Source organism: Prionailurus viverrinus, chromosome E2 (assembly GCF_022837055.1).
Source record: "Prionailurus viverrinus isolate Anna chromosome E2, UM_Priviv_1.0, whole genome shotgun sequence".
In the NCBI taxonomy this organism is placed as follows: Eukaryota; Metazoa; Chordata; class Mammalia; order Carnivora; family Felidae; genus Prionailurus; species Prionailurus viverrinus.
In genome coordinates this window covers 1362650-1386817 of record NC_062575.1, presented here as the reverse complement: position 1 = coordinate 1386817, position 24168 = coordinate 1362650, and the positions used below count along the sequence as shown (strand labels likewise).

The 24168-nt window shown below is 45.7% G+C and overlaps 3 protein-coding genes across 9 annotated transcripts in view; all 3 read left to right on the top strand.

Moving 5' to 3' along the window:
- Positions 1-24168, top strand: part of LOC125152410 (zinc finger protein OZF-like) — a 516059-nt gene that overhangs the window by 371988 nt on the left and 119903 nt on the right. The gene's annotated exons all lie outside the window — the stretch shown is intronic.
- On the top strand, positions 186-1001 carry LOC125152451 (vomeronasal type-1 receptor 1-like). Its single transcript, XM_047834399.1, is given in 1 exon segment — positions 186-1001. A coding segment is annotated over 1 exon segment (801 nt). The 5' UTR covers positions 186-200.
- On the top strand, positions 7681-14462 carry ZNF134 (zinc finger protein 134). Of its 7 annotated transcripts, none has more exons than XM_047834375.1 (4): positions 8688-9368; positions 9685-10004; positions 11950-12049; positions 12684-14462. In XM_047834375.1, the coding sequence occupies exons 3-4, from the start codon at positions 12010-12012 to the stop codon at positions 13916-13918; spliced, it is 1275 nt and encodes a 424-aa protein (XP_047690331.1). In that variant the 5' UTR covers positions 8688-9368; positions 9685-10004; positions 11950-12009; the 3' UTR covers positions 13919-14462. The 7 variants fall into 7 exon arrangements, 6 of the variants coding, with proteins under 6 accessions (XP_047690333.1, XP_047690327.1, XP_047690331.1 ...); XM_047834376.1 differs by lacking the exon at positions 9685-10004 and adding an exon at positions 9490-9528; XM_047834373.1 differs by having other exon boundaries at positions 8688-9528.

Below are 24168 nucleotides of genomic sequence, written 5' to 3'. Positions count from 1 at the left end.
TGAGAGTAACAAAATTTTCTATTTTAGTCTCCAGATTCCTGAGATTCACATCAAAACAGCCACCAGTATCCCTTTTAAATTGATGAAATGGTTCCTCTAACTTAAAACTGGGTATTGTTTTCCTCACCCAAACTGGAGTTGGGATCCTTGGAAACTCCTTGCTTCTTTGTCTTTATATCTTTACTTCACTCACTAGGCACATGTTGAGACCCACAGACTTGATTCTCATCCAGCTAGTCCTAGCTAACAACTTGGTTCTTTTTCATACAGGAGTTCCTCAGACAATGGCAGCATTTGGGTTGAAATCTTTTCTGAATGATGCTGGATGTAAGCTTGTCTTCTATTTTCACTGAGTGGCCAGAGGGGTTTCCCTCAGCACCACCTGCCTGCTCAGTGGTTTCCAGGCCATTAAGCTCAACACTAACATCTCCAAGTGGTTGGAGCTCAAGGTTACATTCCCAAAGTGCTTTGGCTTCTGCTGTTTCCTCTGCTGGATCCTGCATCTCCTGTTGAATATCTTTATTACTTTGCATGTTACTGGACCAAGAAAGAACAAAAACATGAGTGTGGAAAAAATTTATGAATACCGTAATTCACCCATTCCAAACAAATTTGTTGTTTTACTACATGCAGTCATGTTCTCCTTCATTGGTGTCACTTGTTTGGGCCTCATGGCCTGGTCTAGTGGCTCCATGGTCTCTGTCCTGCTCAGGCACAAGCAGCAAGTCCAACACATTCACAGCAACAGACTTCCCCCCAAACCTTCCCACGAGGCCAGAGCCACGCACACCATCCTGGCCCTGGTGAGCATATGCATCTCCTTTTGTTTTGTCTCTTTCATTTTGTCTTTGTGGGTAACACTTATTGTGAACCCAAGCCACTGGCTGATGAACATCTCTGCCCTGGCATCTTCAGGCTTCCCGACCTTCAGCCCCTTCATGCTCCTTGGCAGTGATACCCGTGCCTCTCAGTTTTTCTCTGCTTCTAGGGAAGAAAAATAATTTTTCCAAGTATGGTCTCTAAAACAGTAAGTTCCCTATAGGACATCCTATCATTTATTTAATCACTTTTCTTTTGCCGATTTAAAAAAAAAATGTATTCATTTTTGAGAGAGATAAAGAGAAAGACAGAGTGCAAAGAGGGGAGGGACAGAGAGAGGGGGAGACACAGAATCCAAAGCAGACTCCAGGCTCTGGGCTGTCAGCACAGAGCCTGACACAGGGCTGAAATCCACAAACTGTGAGATCATGATGTGAGCCAAAGTCAGATGTGAGCCACCCAGGCGTCCCTATTTAATCACTTTTTTGTGTGTTTGTATGCTCGTGTTTAATGCCAGATAATCTATTATCACATAGGGACTCAGTATGGAATAACAGCAAAAATAACCCTGGCCTCATACTGCTTATAAGATTTCCAAAAAATGAACATGGTATAAATAATATCTCAGGGGCGCCTGGGTGGCTCAGGCGGTTGAGCGCCAGACTTCGGCTCAGGTCATGATCTCACAGTCTGTGAGTTCGAGCCCCACGTTGGTCTCTGTGCTGAAAGCTCAGAGCCTGAAGCCTGTTTCAGATTCTGTGTCGCCCTCTCTCTCTGAACCTCCCCCATTCATGCCCTCTTTCTCTGTCTCAAAAATCAATAAAGGTTAAAAAAAAAAAAGTTTAAAATAAATAAATAAATAAATAAATAAATAAATAAATAATACCTCAGTGATGACTTTCTAAAACTGTAGGGTGCCTGGGTGGCTCAGTCAGTTAAGCATTCGACTCTTGCTTTTGGCTTAGGTCATGATCTCACGGTTTCGTGAGTTTGAGCCCCACATCGGGCTCTGCATTGGCAGTGCGGAACCTGCTTGAGATTCTCTCTCTCTCCCTCGCTCTCTGCCCCTCCCTCACTCACTCTGTCTCTGTCTTTCTCAAAATAAAATTTTAAAAAACTTAAAAAAAATAAAATTATATAATGCTATTCAATGGAGAATATCAGGTAATGCTGATAATGACATGGGGATTTTTGTGTTTAGTTCTGTTGACTCAAACTTTGAAGTGGCATCCAGAAGATTCATTGCATTGTCAAAGCATATTGAGCGAAAAGTGTTTCAAGTGAGAAGAAAATGACTGGGAATACCCCACATTGGTCCAACACAGGTGGACTTAAAGGAATTAAAAGAAGTTTATGAGGTTTAGCAGAGTGTGGTGAGGGAGGAAGGTAGGTGGTATCTTCTGACAGGGGTTGGAGGTGGTGTCAATGATCAAAACTTTTCATAGGAAAGATCATGGGTCTCTGAGAATTTTTGTCCACTGAAAGAATCAAAATTGTGATAAAAAATAAAAATAATATCAGGCGCCTGGGTGGCTCAGTTGGTTAACTGTCGTAGACTCTAAGTCTGAAGTTCTCTTTTGGCCAGCAAAAGAGTGGGACGCAGGATTAAAGCAAGAGATGGCTAATGTCCGGGAAAAGATATGAGCCCCAAATAAGGGTCCTTGCCCTGTATTTATTAAGATAAGAAGGCTTACAAACGTGATGGGCATGTACAAAGAGACAAACTGTGAGCATTAACTTGGGGATGTGAGGGAAAAGGGGGTTTTGAAGATATACAGTGTTTGGGGTTTGGGTCAATATAAAACAAAATCCTGGTGCCGGGCAGATGGGTAGATGGTTGTTAACGGCAGACATGAGACACCGTGTCTGTTTATCTTAGCTAGCCTGGGGGATGAGACAGATAGGGGGAATAACCTCAGGGTTAACAAGGCACCTTTTCTTTTGTTAACCATCTCCGCTCTGGGCTGCTTTGCCTGCAGCACAGGGGTCCATAGTCCGAATTCACCAGTTTACCTAACTTGGCCCCTTCCTCTTGTGAAAGCAGCTTTTCTGCTATGGTACTAAATTGGGGGGCATTTTTGCCTTGCATGCCTAATCTTGTTCACCTTATATACCTTTGTATTGAGAGCCTTTGCACCCATTCCTATTTTGGGACTTTGCCCCTCCTTCTCTATTCTGGGGGCTCTGCACACCCTTCTATTCTGGGGTGCCTTTGCATCCCCTCTATATTCTGGGGTGCCAGTCTTTTTTACTCGAACTTGGGTGTGAGCATTCTATGGCTTTGTATTTCTTTATGCCTTGTTAACCCATTGGTGTAAGCCCGGGGATTTCTATGCTTATTCTCCACAGTTAACTTCAGCTCAGGTCATGATCTCACAGTCTGTGAGTTCGAACCCCATGTCGGGCTCTGTGCTAACAACTCAGAGCCTGGGGCCTGCTTTGGATTCTCTCTCTGCCTCTCCCCGCTTGCACTTGTCTCTCTCTCTCAAAAATAAATAAACATTAAAATTTTTAAGAAGTAAAAAAATAAAAATAAATAAAAATAATGTAATTAAAATAATTTACCACAAATTATTGTTTAGCACTCTTTTACCTTAGTTTACAGTATATTTTTTCTCTTAAATAAATAAGTGATAAAATAGTGCATTTCCAATTCAGCAATATTTAGGGGTCAGAGCTGACAACGAGTTTCTCCTTGACCAAACTTTAGTAGGCTCCTCAGAATCCTATTCCCAACTAGACCTCAACGTTTGGACTTCTGTGCCCATCTTTGCATTGCCCAATTGTAGCAAGAATCCAATTAAGTTGATGTAGGCAGAATCCACCTCTGCTTAATAGCTCCTTGAATATCTCATCAAATTGCTCATCCCACCATCCCCCAGTTGGTACTGATCACCATGGCCTGCTTTCAGCAAGAATCCCCCTTACCCATGAAGTTTCCCCTTAGTACCTTTCCATCCACTGACTCCCACACTGCTTATTGGCTATGAACCCCTAGTTGTTCATGCTGTATTTGGAATTGAGCTACTTTCTATACTGAGGTCTCTTTCCCCCCCATTACAATCGTTCCTTATTAAAATCTGCTTATACTGCTTTAACTACTGTTCAGCTCTGGTTTTCTTTAATTTTTTAATGTTTATTTAATTTGGACAGAGAGAGAGAGACAGACAGAGCATGAGTGGGAGAAAGGCAGAGAGAGAGGGAGACACAGAATCCGAAGCAGGCTCCAGGCTCTGAGCTATCAGCACAGAGCCTGATGCAGGGCTTGGACTCACAAACACTGAGATTGTGACCTGAGCCAAAGTCAGATGCTCAACTGACTGAGCCACCTAGGTGCCCCTGGTTTTCTTTAATAGACCTAGAATATTATTATTTTTTGTGAAATAAAATTAATTTTTAGAAAATTTTGTCAGTTGTTGGTACTTAAAAGAAACTTTCAAAGAGTTTCATTTCATTTCACTTTTATTTTACATCTTTAATCACTTGACTTTTATGATGACTAACTTCATAAACATAATACTTGGTAATTAAAAAGTATATGTGGGTAAATGTACAATTCTGCATTTCTATGATGTCTATAACTAAAATTGTATTAAAATTAATTTTATTTGTTGTATTTTTGAGAGTGCCTCATGTAAAATACAGTTTAATGTATGTAAAAATAAAACCTGTACTTAAATTATATAAATACAATTTTTTAAAGTTTATTTTTAAAAAAAAAATTTTTTTTTTCAACGTTTATTTATTTTTGGGACAGAGAGAGACTCGAGCATGAACGGGGGAGGGGCAGAGAGAGAGGGAGACACAGAATCGGAAACAGGCTCCAGGCTCTGAGCCATCAGCCCAGAGCCCGACGCGGGGCTCGAACTCCTGGACCGCGAGATCGTGACCTGGCTGAAGTCGGAGGCTTAACCGACTGCGCCACCCAGGCGCCCCTTTTAAAGTTTATTTTGAGAGACAGGGAGAGAGAGTGAGGAGGAGACAGGCAGAGAGAGAGAGAGAGAGAGAGAGAGAGAGAGAGAATTCCAAGCAGGCTCCACACTGTCAGTGCAGAGCCCTACATGGGGTTTGATCTTACCAACCAAACTGTGAGATCATGACCTGAGCTGAAATCAAGAGTCAGACGTTTAACCAACCGAGCCACCCAGGCACTCCTAAATAATCATTTTAGTCCAATATATTTAAGCAACATGTTTGTTATGTATGATAAATGATGATACCTTTCTGGCCTCTAGTAAATTCAAGAGAATTATTGTGCCTCAAAAAAAGAGCTGTTCTTTTTCTTCATTAGCCCATCGTCCTCTAATTGAAAATGTGCACACTCTCTTTAAGAAGTTTAACTGTGTTTATATTTTTCATGGGCTCAGGGTTTATAAAAGCACCCAGTGGCTTACCTTGAATGGGGGACTCCATTACCTAGGAATGTTGACTCATTTAAGTGTTTCCTGAAGAAAATTGCATGCCCTAAATCATCCCAGGGCCAGGTATCAGGCAACTAGAGATCACCCCTATAACCTGAAGTCCACTGGAATTGTTCAAAGTAGCCAATTCTCAGCTGTTTGCTCTGCCCTGCCCTGCCTTTCCCATGGAAAACACAACAAAGGCTCTGGGTTAGGCCTTTCCTTGGCTCCTGCTTCTGCCTCCTAAACAAATCCCAGCGTTCCTTCTGTGACCTTTCGTGGTATGCTGTGCCTCTCATTTCTAGGGACACAGTGAATAACATTAAACTTTTCTCTCAATGTCATTGACCTGTCCATGCTGTCACTAAGTCGCCTTTATAAAGTAAGACCTGGGCCCAAATCAGCCTCCCTCAGCTGTATAATACTACATCTCATGACCCATTTCTCTGCACCCTCATCTTCTTTTTCTATTGTGCCTAACACATTCCAACATTGTACATAATTCAGTGGTTTTTTTTTTCATATTTCATATTTCTTCCCATCTTTCATGAATACTGTAGAGTGTAAGCTTCTTGATGGCTGAGGTCTTTGTCTCTTGTTTTCAAATTTGTTCCATGTACTTAAGAGATAGGGGTTGAAATGCAGTAGGTGTTTATCGAATGTTTGTTAGAGCTGTGAATAAGCATGGTATTACAGTATCCTTGTTCATCTTTCTAAATGTTTTCATTCTCCCTCAGAGTAGATAATCAGAGTTTTCAAGATTGGAAAGAAATTACATTTTGGAGACTAAACCCTGTTATATTCAGTGTCTCAGCCCCACTGTGTGCTCAGCTTCATTTTCTTACCTCTCAGACTTACCAGTGTTTCCAGCTCAGTTTTTGCTGCCATCTTTCACCTGTCAAAGGTATGTCCCCCAGAACCATTTTTGAGTATATCTGTGAACTACAGAACTATATCAATAGCTTTCAGTAGTTTAAACTATTCATGTTTCTTTTTTTTTCTTCCTTTCCTTCCTTTTTTCTTCCCATCCTCCCTTCCTTTCTCCTTCCCTCCTTCCTCCTCTTCCTCCACTCACCCTCCCTCTCCTCTTCTTCCTCCTTTACCATAAATAGTCTGTACTCTCAATTCAGACACTGTCCCTGTAATTGCAAGTGAAGTGAAAATTGATGTGGGAAACAAAGGCAAGAGAAAAAAATTAAATTTCCTTACTGTCTAAAGCCCATTGACAAGTCCTTGAAACAGGCAGTGACCTTCCACTAGGCACTCAGCTGCCTTGATGTTGACACTTTGCTAAAGTCACAAGGCAATCTTAACATTATCCCAACCTCAAGGATCCTGTGAGGCTACTGTAAGCATTTAGAAATTCCTATGGAAATTTTCTTTATCCCTAGCCCCCAACGTATATGTTGGCAGTCATACTCCAAGCATACGCCTACTGATAACATCTGAAGGGTCTCATGACTGAGATTTTACTAAACAGTAATAAATGTAACATGGTTTCTAACAGCGGCTAGCCCCTCAGGGCCCTGGAAACATTGTGTGTATAATCATCACCTGTCACAACCCCAATGTAGCTTTCTGCCCGAGTCCTGTTCCTGTGCTTTAATAAAACCACCTTTTTGCACCAAAGACATCTGAAGAATTCTTTCTTGGCCATCAGCTCTGAACCCCAACATTTCCACATCAGAAATCACTTCCTAGCAAAGAAATGAGATCATGCTGTTCCAAATCTTTATTTCTGGGTTCAGACAGTCACTTTCGCACAGTTGCTGCCACCAGGACCACGTCAGCCACCGTCCCGGCACATTGAAAAGCATTTATAATGGTCCTTTCCAGATGGGTGGCATATTCCTAGAGGGAATCAGTATATCAGCTTTTGGGCTAAGAAGGATCGTTTGAATTAAAGGGTGCTGCTGCCTGGGTTGCCCTCCATCAGCACCCCCACCTGCAAGAAAGTGCCTCCCTGGGCACAATAACCCTCCTGCCTCCTCCCCAGAGGCAATCTGCCGATCTGACCCCTGACCCCTGACCCAGCCAAAGCACCCAAACTTAAAATTTTCATCTACACGGATTTAAAAACCAGCAAGGAAATACGAGTGCACTGAGTGGACTCGAACTGACATTTGATGAGATGTGTCCACGTGGTTTTGTGGCTTTGGGAAATAGCCACAAGAACGTTTCCAAACATTTCTTTGACCTCCGCATAATACACCCGGCTCCTTGTGAGGAGCGAAGCCCCCGTTCCATCCTCGGAGCCTCGAGGTACCATTTCCCAGCGCCCCTCGCGGGACCACTGGGCCCCACCCCGGCCGGGAGCGAGTCCGCGGGTGTCTGGGGCCAATTGTTCTGGAGAACCACATTACCCAGAAGCCTCTGCGCCTTGCTTGGGGGCACTCTTAAAAGCGCGCGGAAGGCGACTGGGCGGGACTTCCGGTGCCTTCCCCGCGGCGGACATTTTGTCCGCTCTCGGTGGGCCGCTCGGACTGGAGCCTCGGGATCGCTGGTTCGGCCCGGAGTGACGGAAGCGGGAGGACACGGGAGGAGACTCTGTGCTCGCCGCAGGGAGGCTCGGCGGTGGCAGCGCCCGCGAAGGCTCCGCTGCCCGCGACGGCGGCGCGCGGGTCCCGACCTGGGACTCCTCACGGCCCCGTATGGTCCTCCAGATTGCGATGGCGGCCGCGGTTGGTGGATCCGGCCTAGGTGGGTACTTTGTTCCCCGGACCTTGACGCGTTTCGTCCCTGCGCTCGGAATCACGAAGCCTCGAACGAAGGGTGTCAGTTGAGGCGGTTGCGGCCCCGCCTCCAGTGCTCTGGGCCGCGGGGGCCCGCTGTGGGAGGAGCCCCCGTTTGTCACCGCCGTCGAAGTGGTCCTGGCCGAGCGACCGGCACGCGCAGAGGCTTGGAGGGGCGATGAGCCGCGAGGGCCGGGGAAAGTGGGGCCGTCGTGTTTGCGGGGGGGGGGGGGGTAGCGGTCGAGCGGAAGCTTTGCGTGGACTGGCCGGGGGAGCCGCGGAGCAGCGGGAGGCGATCTGGGCTCCGGGGGGCGGGACGAGCCCGGGGGGGGGGGGGGCGGGACGAGCCCGGGGGCCGGTGAGGAGCCTCGGACTCCGGGAGTGCTGTGGCGGCTGGAGAGGTTGCAGGTGGCTGGTTGGCAGGGTTTCCTCAATGTCGGATGTCGGGTGACGGCTGCTCTGAAAGTAGCAGTCAGGGGCTGTCACAGGTCCGTGTCCGGTTTTTCTCCCCGGAGGTCCGAGAGAGTGCGGCAGAGAGCTGCCCCGCGGGAGTCGGGAGTTGCGCTCGGGACGTGGCACAGCCGAGGCGCCTCGCAGGGGAGGTGTCCCGCGGGCATCTGGGGAGGGGGCTGGGGTGGAGACCACTGAGGGATGAGGCCTCGGGTCGGGAGGCCGGATTCGGGGGAAGAAGATTAAGGATGTGTCTGTCGTGTGTGGTCCTTGGGGTGAGAGACCGGAGGGCAGGGAGGAGGGGGTGGAGGCCCTCATTCCCTCCAGGGAGAGTCCCTGCTGGAGGAGGAGAGGGCCGGAGGGTGTGAGGAGCCTGGCCTGGGATGCAGGGGCAGGTGTGAGGCGCCCCGGATTGGCCGGTGTGTGGACCCAGCAAAGGTTCTGCGCGTGGAGCAGGGGAGAGTCAGCCGGGCAGGGGGAGCCGCCGTAGCCCAGTCCAGGAGCTCCCCAGCTGTTCAGGTAAGGAGAGACCGTGGACGTCTTAGAGGGGCGGCCCGCAGACTCCGCAGAGGAGGGTATACCAGTAGGCCGGTTTGGTGAAGGGACAGGGGTACACACCTGGCTCGCATGAGCAAGTGGGCGAAGATTAACGTGTGTAGCTCTAAGTGGATACTGATGCCCAGTGACGGGTCAAAGCGCCTGCCTCTGTCTGATTATGATGGAAAGTCTTAAGTATCACGTTTTCTGAAAAGCTGAAAAAGAAATCCCATCACTTCATTTGCACCAAAACCATCTGGATAAAAAGCCAGTTCAAAGATCTTTGATCTGTGTTGATGTGTGTGACCCAAACAGCAGCCCTGTTTAGGTGGGTACCACCACTGTCGTCGCTTTACCCGTGAGGACGTGGTGACACCGGTCTTTGTTCGCACAGCTGGGCGGAGGCGGCACTAAGGTCTCAGTATCTGAGGTGAGACATTCAGAAATCGTGGGCGCGGAAGGGCAGGGCAGGGGTTACAGGAGTCGTTCAGTCGGTGGTGCCCCGTGTGGTGGCCTGCCGTCCTCAGCCCCCTCTTCCCTCTTACTGCCGGGTTGCTTTGATGGTGCAAGCACTTAGGATCTCTGCATAGGTGAGTCCTCGGTCCTCAGTCAGTGCACTTGCCCATGATCTTGGTAACCCAGTATGGCAAATGCTGGTGTCTTAGCAATGTTCGCCTCCCTTGTATTTGCCTTTGGGTGTGGGGATGCTGGTGTCACTAACGGTCTGTACCTTGAATTTGGTGCAGGGGCATGAAGTGTGGAACGGTGTCCAGGTATAGGAACAAGCTTGTGCAAAAACATCCCTGGAGGCGGAACTGCGAGTGTTCAGGGAGCCTCAGGTCTCCGTTATGTTTGGTGTGATCAGCGAGCAGGGGACAGAATTCACCTCTGGAACAGCAGCCTATGGAGCTGGGCTTCTGTTTTGGGAGTGGTGGGAGCCATGGAAGGTTTAGAGCAGAGGAGTGATCCGATTGGTCTTCACAGGCTTTCTCTGGCTGCACAGTGAAGAAGATTGGGGTGAGGAAAGAAGACTGTTGATGGCTGGACTAGATTGGTGGTTCTGGAGGTGAGGGACGGGTGCTGGATTCTGGGTTTGTTTTTTGTGTCTCTTTAAGTAGGGCCAACCGGACTTTCTGATGTGGGTGGTGAGAGAGAGGAGAGGACTCAGGGATGACCTCACAGCTCCCACAGTTTTTGGCGTGAGAAGGTATAAGGATGGAACAATTCTCAATTGAGACAGCGAAGTTGGTGGTGGGAGTAACTTCCGGAAATAATATCAGGAGTTGGGCTTTGACCACGTTGAGTCTGTAGCGTCTAAAGACATCTGAGTGGAGGTTTCAGGTAGGCAGCTGGACGCACAGGAGGGATCCAAGTCCACAAAGTGGCAGCCAGTACATGGATTAGAGTAGAGCTGCGTGTCAGATTTATAGAGAGGATCTTTTTGTCACAGTGGCAGTACCATTAAGGGTCTGGAGGGGGGTGGACACGGCAGAGAGGGAGTCACTTACGGGACAAAGGGAGTGTAGTTAGTGTCCATGGTGGGGGAGATAATAGGGTCTGTCGGGGTGGGGGGAGTCTTCCAGAGAGGGGAGACATGAGATGAGTGCTGGGGCGTAGCGGTAACAGAGATGAGATGAAAGTGAGGCCAAAGCAGGCGCCCGTTTCCTTTCCTGGGTGCTTCCCAGGCTTTCCTGGTGACCTGTAGTGGGACCTAGGGAGTTTCTGCCAAACTCAGAGGTAGATTAGCTCAGAGGCTGATTGGGTCAGCTGGCAGAGTGACTGTGCTTGGGGTACAAGGCCAGTGGGCGCGGGCTCTGAATGAAAACGTATGTCAAGTGTTAAGCCCGACTGATGGGCATATGGCATCCTTGGTACGTAACGGCAAAGTGGGAAGGGGCTGGGCTTATCTGATGTCTATATGTGGTTCTGGATTGCTGAAATCGAATCAAAGAATAGGGCCAGGAAGGGAGGATTTAAAAGCTGGGTTTAGAGATACACGGCACTGGGAACCATCAGCTGGAGCCAGATGTGATCTTGGCTGCAATAACCAAGAATTCTGTGGGTGCTGCCTGCACATTTGCACGTGGGAGGTACCTGTGTTGGGGGTATCCATAGGCCTGAGGGAGGTGTGGTCTAAAGAGTGATGTGTACTGGAGATGGAATCTGAGTTCATAGCCTGGGGGCTTTAGAGGAGAATTCTGAGCTCACGTTTGTATGTAAGAGGCGTGATCTCCGGACCAGGGGAACTAGCTGGCAGAAGTGTCTGTTTGTCCCCCACCTGTTGTTCTGGGCTGGACAGAATGATTACTAGGAAATGAGGAACGAGTGAGCCGGCACCGATCACACAAGGGTCTGGTATCCTGTCTGAGTTGGGGAGCTGAGGAGGAAAGTGAAGGTGTGGTGGATAGACCAGGAGTCCTGGGGAGAGCTGCTGCCCCCGTGTTCAGTTATTGATGTCAATCAGGGTCATGTGACTTTGAAGGATGCACTTGTGTGTTTCTCTTGGGAAGAGTGGCCCAGAGACTTGAGTCACACGGTCTTCCTGGGTAAGGCCCCACATACCCCAGTTTTCTGGGCTGTGCTCTACTGTTTTCCCTCAGAGGTTGCCATTTTCTTCCCAAAGCTGCCGTGGGCACTGCCATTTTCCCTCAGTAACACAGGTTTTCTGGGTGCTGGGGTTCAGCTGTGTGAACTGCCTCCTTCAGTCCCTGTGGTCAGTCCCGTGGACTACCCTGCTTGCCGTTTTCCTGGCTGTATGTGGCTCTGTCCACATTCGTGATAACCTCTGTGCTCCAGATTCTACCCTTTCGTATAATTGGCATTTCCTTGGGCCTACCTGTGTCATGAATTGTCATCATGGCCACTGCCTGTGGGGCCCATGGTGCTGATCTGCAAGACATTTCTGGTGTTCGTTTTGCAATATTTAATTGTTTAATCTCTTGTGGGCAGGCTGCTCTGGGCCACTGCTTTCCTACTTGCCCTGTCTTTCCTTTACGACTTGTTTCTTCCAGATTTTTTGTGGTTGCTGAACATAGCAGGGGAAAGAAATCTGAGTGCCTGACTGAGAGGTCATGACTCTAGCCATGGCTGGAGGGACGTGGACAGGCCCTGGTGAGTGGGAGCGTGGGGAGGGAGCTTCGGGGCTGGCTTCAAATAGCACCAGAAACCTATCCTGGGCACCACTCCTGTTTGGTGCCCAGGTTATAAACCACACCTATTTCTATCTTTTTCTCCTCGTTCTGGACACTTATTTATCGTTTCTGTCCAGACCTCCAACCCAGGGCTGTCCACGCCCACTCACCAGTGCTCTCTGCTGCTCTTTCTGCAGTGCCATCCTGTGTTGGACAATGCTGATGTGTCTGAGACATACATCTGTTCTTAAATTGTTTTTGAACACCAGTTGCTCATTTTAAATCAGATTTTCCTGGGCCTAGACATACATTTCTGTGTAGTGCCCACCAATAGCTAAGGCCCTTCAAAAATCATCTGCAGAGGAGTAAATTGGATATCCTACTTGCTGGTTCTCCCTGACCTACACCCCGTCTTGGGTCTTTGTCCCTTGTGAAGGCTTCCTCATTCTGTGACCCTTTGAGGCCCAGTATTGCACAGCAGCTTTTTCTTTAACCTGATCCCACATCTGCTGTCCTACCGACACCCCCGTGGGCTAAATACGAGACACGTGTGTGATGGGGTTGCCCCTTCTCCAAAGTCCCCATTCACTTAAAGAGCATTTTTCTGCCCGCAGGTTATTGGTGCGTGGCGAAAGATGAAGAGGCACCTTCTGAGCAGACCATTTCTTTAGGAGTCTCCCATGATAGCATTTCCAAGGCAGGTTCATCAACCCAGATGGCTCACCCTTGTGACATTTGTGGCCCCATCGTGAAAGACCTCTTACACCTGGATGAACACCAGGAAATATGCCAAGGACTGAAACCTTACACCTGCGGGGCATGTGGGAGACAGTTCTTGTTCAGTGCAAACTTTCATCAGCATCAGAAGCAGTACAGTGTAGAGAAACCTGTCAGAAGAGACAGAGGCAAGACCTCATCTGGGAAGAACTGTAGGGTTTGTGAAGAACCTCACCTGTCGGGAAAGCCCTTTCTGTGTGAGGAGCAGTGGAGCCTCCAGGCCAGTCTGGGCAGTCACCAGCGACAGGCCACCCACAGCAAGAAGAAGAGGAGGACTGGGAGCAGGGAGGCCTCTCACGGCGGACAGATGCAGTACAGCTGCAGCGAATGCGGGAAGGCCTTCAACCGCAAAGACACGCTTGTCCAGCACCACAGAATCCACACCGGAGAAAGGCCCTACGAGTGCAGCGAATGCGGGAAGGCCTTCAGCCGCAAAGCCACACTTATCCAGCACCAGAGAATCCACACCGGAGAAAGGCCTTACGAATGCAAAGAATGTGGGAAAGCCTTTAGCCGCAAAGACAATCTTACTCAGCACAAAAGAATTCACACCGGAGAAATGCCTTACAAGTGTAGCGAGTGTGGAAAATACTTTAGCCATCACTCCAACCTCATCGTACACCAGAGAGTTCACAATGGAGCGAGGCCTTATAAGTGTAACAACTGTGGGAAAGTCTTCAGACACAAATCCACACTTGTTCAGCATGAGAGCATCCATACTGGAGAAAATCCTTACGTTTGCAGTGATTGTGGGAAATCCTTTGGCCACAAGTACACCCTCATTAAACACCAGAGAATTCACACTGAGGCAAGGCCTTTTGAGTGCATCGACTGTGGGAAATTCTTTAGTAGAAGCTCTGACTTTATTGCACACCAGAGAGTTCACACAGGGGAAAGGCCATTTGTGTGCAGCAAATGTGGGAAAGATTTCATCAGAACATCCCACCTTGTTAGGCACCAAAAAGTTCACACTGGAGAAAGGCCATACGAGTGCAACGAATGTGGGAAAGCCTATAGTTTAAGCTCCCACCTCATTCGGCACCAGAAGGTTCACACTGCAGGACGGCTTTAGGAGTGCTTTCAACACAACAGGACTTGTATGGAGAGGGGCTTTGTGATTGCCCTTGGAGAGGAAGACACCAGTCAGATGTTGAACCTCATGTATCTGAACATTATTAGCACTGGGGAGGGACCTTAAGGATGCCAGGTACAGGGACACTTTCATGGGTTGCGTTGCACTTGCAGACCTGCTCAGGTTCCTTGCCAAATTTGCCACCCAATGTCTGTGGCAGAAACCATCTCAGTTCTACCAGCTTCGTTTCTGTATGTCCTCAGGGACACCTCCAGTCTCTGGAGGAAATTATGAGAATCCTGAATTGAATGGGGTTCCTCATTCCCTCCCCACTGACTGGTAAAGGTGTGGACCTCACCCATCTCTAGCCAAGAGGACCTGAGCTGTGTTCTGGAGGCTTACAGAAGAGCTTTACTTTCTTCATGGACATTGTTGGCCTCGTGTGGTACATGTGACACATTTTTCTCCGAGTCACCCCACCTGGAGAACCACTTGTCTTCTGTTGCTCTGGTCTCTGTGATAATAAAGACATTATTTAAACCATCGTTAATCTTGGACGTTCTTTTTACTGTTTGGATTGGTTTGCAGACAGTAGGCCCTGCCAAATGGAAGCGGTAAACGGTGCTTGTGGGGGCCTCCAGCTTCAGGTACCTCAAATGGAAGAGCAGGCTGGCAGAGAACCACTCTCAGTCCAGTTCTGGTGTTGCTGACACAAGCTTTTTAGGTGAGAGGTCAGGGGTTTGTGGGCCTGATTTTGTCTGATTTCAGCGTAATTTGAGGGTGGTGTTGAGGAAGGTTGTGGCAGCCTTCGCGGTGTTTGGGAGCGGCGTGGATTGAGTGTCTTATTTCCAGCATAGGTGCCACGTTTCCCAGCACTGTTAGGGGAAGCTGTTTCTGAGGACCTGCCAAGTTCCCGCTGCCCTGAAGGCCAGAATCTGATCTGCTGCCCAAGTCTCTGGCTGCAAGACCTACCATCCCAGGAAGGAAACAAAAATAAATTTCGCCCTAGGTGTGAATAATTGGAATTGCGGAGACTGCAGCAAGTGGGAGTGGATGTGCCCATTTTAAAAACGTCCACAAACATTCCAGTCACTGTGGCTGTATGAGATCCGGATGCGTGGAAATTCTTAGGATCTCCAGGGCTGTGTCACTCTCTGACCAAGGTCAGTGGCAGAGCAAAGAATGTAAAGTTTACCTTGATACTTGTACCTCCCTAGCTCTTTACTCAGTGTCTTTGCCGCATGGGCAAGAACTGGCACAGACATTGTGGTCCAAAGTTGTAGTTTTTGTGACCAGCCAGAGCTTCTGGGGACTCCCTTGCAAACAGCCTTCACTGCTTGCCAGTTTTCCTTAGTGCTGAGGAAGAGGCTCTCTTCACAGGGCATTTGGAGAGAGAGGGTAGAGTCACTATATTGGTGCTCGATCTGGTGTTCCAGTAGAAGCACAAGACCTGGATGTTAGTGGAATCATTTTTTATAGTTTCTTTAAGGTGTAGTCCACATGCAGTATACTGCACACACTTAAAGCGTACCGTTTGGTAAGCCTTAACATATGCACAAACCTGAGGATCACCCAGCCATGTTCTTGGACATACCTACCCCCCAGAGTTACCTCATGCCCCTTCCTAATACTTCCCGTGTCTTCCCTAGGCAACCGTTGATTTACTTCCAGTATGGATAAATGTGTCTTTTCTAGATTCTTCTTTATAGTGGAACCTTAGAAGTTTGTTATCATCTGCTGTCTTCCATGCAGCCTTATTTTAAGAGTCACTCCTGTTGTGTGTATAAATAGCTCGTTCTCTTCATTGCTGAGTAATGCTCTGATGGGATATACTACAGTTTATCCCTTTATCTTAATTGCCTTTTGTTTTTTCCCCCCAAATTCTGAGTATTCAAAACAAAGTTCCTGCAAATGTTAATATAAGGTCTTTATATGGACATTTTGAGCTGAGGAAATTTCTTTTTTTTTTTTTTTTTTTTAAATCATTTTTTTTTAATTTTTTTTTCAACGTTTTATTTTTATTTTTGGGACAGAGAGAGACAGAGGATGAATGGGGGAGGGACAGAGAGAGAGGGAGACACAGAATCGGAAGCAGGCTCCAGGCTCCGAGCCATCAGCCCAGAGCCCGACGCGGGGCTCGAACTCACGGACCGCGAGATCGTGACCTGGCTGAAGTCGGACGCTTAACCAACTGCGCCACCCAGGCGCCCCGAGCTGAGGAAATTTCTAAACAAAGTGTTGAATGTGTGGCCTTGTCTCTTACCATTTATGGTAAAATGTAATAGGGAAGAGAGAAATGTAGGGAAGAACTATTAAACAGAAAAGACCCAAGATTTGATGATTTGGGAAATTCTTATCCTGTCTTAGTTGCAAAAGACATTGAAAGGAAGTGATTCATGGTGAGAAAAGCATGTTCTGGAGAACTAGCCACAGGTGTTGCTGTACAACCTTTTGTAAGATCTCAGCAAGATGAGAAGAACAGTATGCGGGCACATGACATTTCTTTGAAGAGATTGTGACTAAGCAGGCCCCTCTGCAACCCGAGAGCACCTAAGAAGCTTAAAGGTATCCCACGGCCAGCTCAGCAAAAGTCAAAAATAGATAACGGGATCATTCAGGGGGGAAGTCTGTGGACCAACCTCTTGTGTAATGGAGTCAATCTCTGGTAGATACAGAAGAGCCACAAAGCTCTCAAGAAATTCATTCTAGTAGAAATAACGTTGGATCTCAAAGGGACAGAGTACAAAATTAGGACTTCCAATATTCTACACACATGAAACTGGCTAAGCAAATTTCTAAACTGTAAACCTTTGTTACCTGTGATGGGAAAGGAGGACTCCGAGGGCCGAGTAGAACCCAGGGTGGGGAGCTGTGAGCCCAGTGGCCAGAGGCCTGAACCACAGAATATATTCCCAGGCCTTGGTACCTAATGTAGTTTGCTAAACTTGATTTCAGATTTTCTTGGGACTTGTGGCTTTTACTTATTTTTTCGTTTTCTCCCGCTTTGAAACAATACGTATACTGTTATCCTAGGTCTATTCCACCATTTTATTTTTGGAGCAGTTACCTTGTTTTCTAATTTTACAGATCCACAGATGGAGAGGATTTGAGCCGGGGGTGGATTATATCCAAACCCTCACCATTACCTGATTTAGACAATTTAGATGATGAGATTTGGGTGTTAGAGTTGATACTGTAATAGAATGAGACTTTTTGTGATCTTGGGATGGGCATAATATATTTTGCAAGTAGGACACATAACGAATCTGAGGACCAGACAGTGAACTGTAGTGGATGGAATCACTGCTCCCCAAAATGTCCCTGCCCTAATCCCCAGAACCTGTGAATGTTAATGTAGATGGCCAATGGGACTTTGCATGTGTAATGTAATGCAGTTTTTGGTGAGACTTAACCAGGTGGGCTCAATGTAATCACACGAGTCTTTGAAAATGGAACCTTTCCCAGCTGCAGGGAGACAGAGGCAGACGGAAGAGTCAGATAGGGCTGTATAAGGCCCTTCGACGGCCCATTGCTGGTTCTGAGAAAAAAGCTAGGAGCCAAGTTGAGCATCACACATCTGATAGCCAGCGTCTTCAGTCTTGATTCAGCAAGATCAGGCCAGAGTATTGAGTCACAGAAAGAGCTCTTTGAAGAAATTATATGACTTTGCAGATCTCAACACAACCAGAAAGCACCTTGGAAGCTTAGAGATCTGTTCCACAACCACATGGAACTAAATTCTGCCAACAGCCCACACAAGCAGGAATCTGATTTCCCAGAGCCTCCAGAAAGGAACACAACCTGCCAACTTCCAGGCACAGCTGGAGCCCCAGGACCTGGGGGAGAACCCGGCCAGTGCACTGCATTAGAGGTATGCATGCCAGGGTGGGACTTGCCTGCGGAAAGGCTTTGGTTCAGAGAGGAAGGAAGCCGGAGCCTCTAAGTGCCAAACTGCTGGCTTAGGGGTGGGGTGTCAGGTGGGCACCCTGCCAGAGGCCAGGGAGAGCTCTGGACTAACTGGCTGTACCTCTCTGGGCTCTCTGGCCTCCAGGTGTATGGCCCCCCGCCCCCAGCCCCCGCAATCCCTAGCAGTCCAGCTCTGGGGCTCTCCATGTGCCCTATTGGCCCAGCCTGGAAATTCTCTTCTCGCCTAATGGCTTCTTGGCAGCAGCGCTGACTCCTTGGCCCTCCTGCACTTTCGAGACTCGCAGCCCCGGTGGCTACCCTGACCCTGTTCTGCACCCTTGGCAGCCTGCTCCCTCCGTGGCCCAGCCTCCAGGCTGGCTCCTGCCCCACTGTCCCCACACTACTCCCACCTTCCCCCTGCGTCCCTAAGGCTGCTTCCCTTACCTGCTCCTGCACCTACTGTCTACTGCACCCTGGTGTCTATAACCCACCTTCTACCACCTGGTCTTGAGTTTGGCTGGGTGCTGTAGGCCCCTGTGCCATCCCTGGCACCTCAAGGTTTTAGCTTTTCTCTGCCTCCCGAGCCTGCTGCAAAATCACTCCCTCTCCCTCACCCAATGCCACAGAGGAAACCCTGAAATAAGTGTAGTTCTATTAGATCTGGGTGAGAGGAAGTGGTCCAAAGGATCCAGAAAGCTGTGGACCTCCTCTGGGTGGTGAGATCATTCTGAGGTTTGAGGGAAACCCTGGGGTTTGCAGTACCAATGTGAACAAGAGGGCTGCTTCCCATTCGAGGGTAATAGGGGCTTTTTCCATCACAGGTGTACCTAAATCAGGGTATTCTACTGGGCACCTATAAGTGGTTCCCTAGGAATAAGTGAAGATCCATCCTCTGGTCAGATACTCAAGTCTTTCCATCAGAAAGACTGTTCTCACATGGTGACAATTTCATTCTCTGATTTTCAGGTGTTTGTCGTTTTTGTTTTTGTTTTTTCCCTGCCTGGCAAAGACTCTCATTTATTTTCTTTCCTGTTTTCTGGTCAATTTCTCTGGTCTTTGTTTCCGGCTGTTCAGCGAATCTTACAGAATTCTTCCAGAAATTCAGGGTAGCCACTGGGACACTGCTTCCCAGTAGGGAAACTGGAGTGGAGCCCTCTGATTTCCCTCCCTTCGAGCCTGGAGACAAAAATCAGGGTACAAGACTAATGTGACTAGAATTTAGTTATGAAAGGGTAGGGAGCTAGAGTTGGGGGGTACAGGGAAAGAGGAGAGGCAAAGAATTGAGGAGAGATCCACTGAAACTGTTGACCGTGTCCGGATCTATACAAGTGCAAGAGTAAACTATGTGAGGTTTAGGAAAGTACCCCTAGAAGGCAGTATACTGAATAATTCCTGCAGCTCCTGGAGGGCTGGGAATCATTTATGTTCTCATCTGCCAACATGGAAACATCCATTATACAGTGTACAGAACAACAGGTAGAATCCTCAGAAGTATATCACCTAGATAGCGAGACTTAGTTAAACACAGACTAAATTTTGCTCAGGACTCACACCGAAAAGAATTAAAAGCAAACATTCAAAGGAAAAACAGCTACCAAGTACTTTTAGTGAAAGCCATGACAAAATCTGAGACTATTTAAAGGGACACAAGCAAATGCAACACTTACCAATGTAACGTTTATCTTGTCTGGCACCCAGTAAATTTATCATGCACACAAAGGAGCAGGAATGTAAGACATATAGCATATTAGCATAAGAAGAAAATAGAAACAAACACCAAAAGTGACTGAAATGATAAAACTAGACAAATATGTTAAAGAGCTTTTATAAATATACTGCATTTGTTCTTGGAAGCATAGGAAAACCAATAACTTGATTAAAAGAGAAATAGATTAAAAACATACAAGAATAGATCTATGTGGAATTTATGGGGAATATATCTAACAAAAAATACACTGCATGGTATGAAAATCAGATAAGATATTGAAGAAGAAAAGATCAGTGAAAGATGTAGTTACAGAAATTATGCAAAATGAACCATATAGAAAGGAAAAAAATGAACAAACAGCAAAAGTGACTTGTAGAAAAATATCAAGTGGTCTAATACACTATATTTGGTATACTAGAAGCAAGAGCATACAGGGAGGGAAGGAAGGAAGGGAGGAAGGAAGGAGGGAGGGGGGTGGGGGAGAGAGAGAGAGAGATAGAAAGAAACGAAGGGAGGAAGGAAGGAAAGGAAAAAAAAAAAACAAAACTGAGTCATGCCTCTATAAAACTAAAAAAACCAGAGACTGGTTTTTATGCCAGTACCACACTGTTTTAATTACTACCACTTTGTAGTATAACTTGAAATCTGGAATTGTGATGCCTCCAGTTTTGTTTTTTCAAGATTGCTTTGGCTATGCAAGGTCTTTTGTGGGTCCATACAAATTTTAGGATTGTTTGTTCTAGCTCTGTGAAAAATGTTATTGGTATTTTGATAGGGATTGCAGTAAATGTGTAGGTTGCTTTGGGTAGTATAGACATTTTAACAATATTTGTTCTTTTGATAGGGATTGCAGTAAATGTGTAGATTGCTTTGGGTAGTGTCGACATTTTAACAATATTTGTTCTTCTAACCCGCAAGCATGGAATGTCTTTACATTTCTTTTCATCATCTTGAATTTCTTTCATCAGTGTTTTATAGTTTTCAGAGTACAGATCTTTCACCTGTTTGGTTAGGTTTATTCCTAGATATATTATTGGTTCCGGTGCAATTGTAAATGGTATTGTTTTCTTAATTTCACTTTTTGCTGTTTTATTATTAGTGTATAGGAATGCAGCAGGTTGCTGTACATTGATTTTGTATCCTGCAACTTTACTGAATTCATTTTTCAGCTCTAGTAGTTTTTTGGTGGAGTCTTCAAGGTTTTGTATATACAGTATCATGTCATCTGCAAATAGTGAAAGTTTTACTTCTTCCTTACCAATTTGGATATCTTTTATTTATTTTTGTTGTCTGATTGTTGTACCTAGGACTTCTAGGACTATGTTGAATAAAAGTGGTGAAAGTGGACATCCCTGTCTTGTTCCTGACTTTAGGGGAAAATCTCTCAGTTTTTCACCATTGAGTACAATGTTGTCTGTGTTTTTTTTCATATAAGGCTTTTATTATGTTGAGATATGTTCCCTGTAGATCTACTTTACAGAGCGTTTTTTTTTTTTAAATCATCAGTGGATGTTGTATTTTGTCAGATATTTTTTCTGCATTTATTGAGATGATCACATGGTTTTTATTCTTCCTCTTATTGATGTGACATACCACGTCGATTGTTTTGTGAATATTGAACCACCCTTGCATCCCAGGAATAAATCCAACTTGATCATGGTGTGTGCTTTTTAAAAATATATTGTTGGATTTGGTTTTCTAATATTTTGTTGAAGATTTTTGCATCTATGTTTATGAGAAATATTGGTCTGTAGTTCTCTCTCTCTTTCTCTTTTTTTTGTGGTATCTTTATCTGGCTTTGGTATCAGGGTGATACTGGCTTCATAGAATGAATTTGGAATTTTTCCTTCTTGTATTTATTGGAATCATTTGAGAAGAATGGGTATTAATTCCTCTTTAAATGTTTGATAGAATTCACCTGTGAAGCCATCTCCCTAGGCAGCATATAGATGGGTCTTGTTTTTTTATCCACTCTGTCACCCTATGTCTTTTGATTGGAGCATTTAGTCCATTTACATTCAAAGTAATTATTGATAGATATATGTTTATTGCTATTTTGTTACTTGTTTTGTGGTTGTTCCTATAGATTTTCTCTGATCCTTTCTTTTCTTGCTCTTTCATGGTTTGTTGGCTTTCTTTAGGGATATACTTGGAATTCTTTATTCTTTGCATATCTATTACTGCTTTTGATTTGTGGTTACCATTAGATTGGTGTAAAACATCTTATTCATATAGCAGTCTATATTAAGCTGATAATCACTTAAACCATTCTTTACTCCTCTCCTCATATTTTGGGTATATCAGCTCATATTTTGCATCCTTTTATTTTATAGATCCACGGACTGATTTTTACAGATATATTTATTTTTACTGCTTTTGTGTTTTTTACTTTTCATACTCTTATTTATGGTCTTCCCTTCCACTCAGAGTCCCTTTAAAATTGCTTGTAGGTCTAGTTTAGAGGTTATGATCTCCTTTGGTTTTTGTTTAAACTCTTTATCTCTCCTTCTATTCTAAATGATAGTTTTGCTGGATAGAGTATTCTTGGCTTAGATTTTTCCCTTTCAGCGCTTTGAATATATCATGCCACTCCCTTCTAGCCTGTGAAGTTTCTGCTGAAAAATCCTCTGATATCTTTATTGGATTTCCCTTGCATGTAACTACCTTCTTTTCCAACTGCTTTAAAATTTTTTTTTCTTTATTGCTACTGGTGACAAAACACAAGAAACAACAGGCATTGACAAGGATGTGGAGAAAAAGGAACACTCCTGCACTGCTGGTGGGAATGCAAATTGGTGCAGCTACCGTGGAAAGCAGTGTGAAGTTCCTCAAAAAATGAAAAATAGAACTGTACAATCCAGGAATCACACGACTGGGTGAAAGAGTACACTTATCACGATGAAGAAAATTCAATGATTAAAAAATATATCAGAAGCTAGGAAGAGGCAAGGAAGGAATCTTCCCCAGAGCTTTCAGAAGAAACATGACCTTACTAACATCTTGATTTCAGACTTCTAGCCTCCAGAACTGTGATAGAGTAAATTGCTGTATTTTTAAGCCACTCAGTTTATGATAACTTGTTTCATCAGCCATAGGAAACTAACACATCAACCAACTTGGTCTAATTGATATTTAGAGAGTCTTTCTCCAACAACAGCAGAACATATTTTAAGGTCCACAAAGGATGTTCATCAAAATAGACCATAGCCCATAAAATAAATGTCAATAAATGTAGAATGATTAAAATCATGAAACTATATACTCTGACCATAAGGGAATTCAACTAAGACTTCATAAAAGAATACTCTGAAAAAAGCCCCCACATATCTGGAAATTAAAGAAAACATTGATAAACGATGTTTGGGTCAAAAAAGAAACCACAAGAAAAAGTAGATAATATTTTGAACCAAGTGAAATGAAACCCAATATTTCAAGATTTACTATCACTGAGATTAGAAGAAAATGTATATACATATATATATATACACATATATATATACATATATACATTTTTTTTCCAGTGCAAAAATGTTTTGTTTTTTTTTTTTACTTTTTTTTCAACGTTTTTTATTTATTTTTGGGACAGAGAGAGACAGAGCATGAATGGGGGAGGGGCAGAGAGAGAGGGAGACACAGAATCGGAAGCAGGCTCCAGGCTCTGAGCCATCAGCCCAGAGCCCGACGCGGGGCTCGAACTCCCGGACTGCGAGATTGTGACCTGGCTGAAGTCGGACGCTTAACCGACTGTGCCACCCAGGCGCCCCGTAATCTCTTGTTTGCTTTGAGCTACCGATGCTGTGCTTTTCTTTCGCAAGCTGCATTTAAATACTGTCTTCCCCATAAGTGATAGCCCCCACTCACTCTTTGGGCCAATACGATTCCTCTTCTTCCACATCTCTTTTTTTTTTTTTTAAACAGACTCTTTTTTTTAACGTTTATTTATTTTTGAGACAGAGAGAGACAGAGCATGAACGGGGGAGGATCAGAGAGAGGGAGACACAGAATCTGAAACAGGCTCCAGGCTCTGAGCTGTCAGCACAGAGCCTGACGTGGGGCTCGAACTCACGGACTGCGAGATCATGACCTGAGCCGAAGTCGGCCCCTTAACCGACTGAGCCACCCAGGCGCCTCACCACGTCTCTTACTTTTGTGCAACAGTCTCTCAAGGGTATTTTCTGATATTTCCCTGTTTCCATGTCCCGAGCTCGTATTTCATTTCTGTGGGATCTCGCCCTGTCTTATAACTGATGCACCATCTGAGAACCAACAGTTCTCAAATTGATGCGTTCAGCCCAGGTTCTGCTCCCAAATTTCAGACGTAGCGCTAATTCTTTACTTGACATTATCCTTAAAGGTCTAGTAGGCACCTGAGACTGAACAGGTTCATAACCAAATTCCTGATATCCCCTAAAAACCTACCCCAACATCATCCTTCCCTATTTCTTTTGATAACAACTCATATTCCAGTTGCCCAGGCAAAAATTCCCAGACTCACCCTTGGATCCTCACTTTCTCACCCTTCACCTCTATCCCATAGGCTTCAGAATTTACCCAGGTTTGACCACTTAAAGAACCTTTTTTTTAATGTTTACTTATTTTTGAGAGAGATGGAGAGACAGAGTGCGAGCAGGGAAGG

What these genes read in the sequence shown, in the direction of transcription:
- ZNF134 (XM_047834371.1), top strand. Translation starts at nt 7,871, where the DNA reads ATGGTCCTCCAGATTGCGATGGCGGCCGCGGTTGGTGGATCCGGCCTA. An exon ending in GGTTGGTGGATCCGGCCTAG is followed by an intron (nt 7,920 to 12,683) that starts GTGGGTACTTTG and finishes TTCTGCCCGCAG; the next exon opens with GTTATTGGTGCGTGGCGAAA.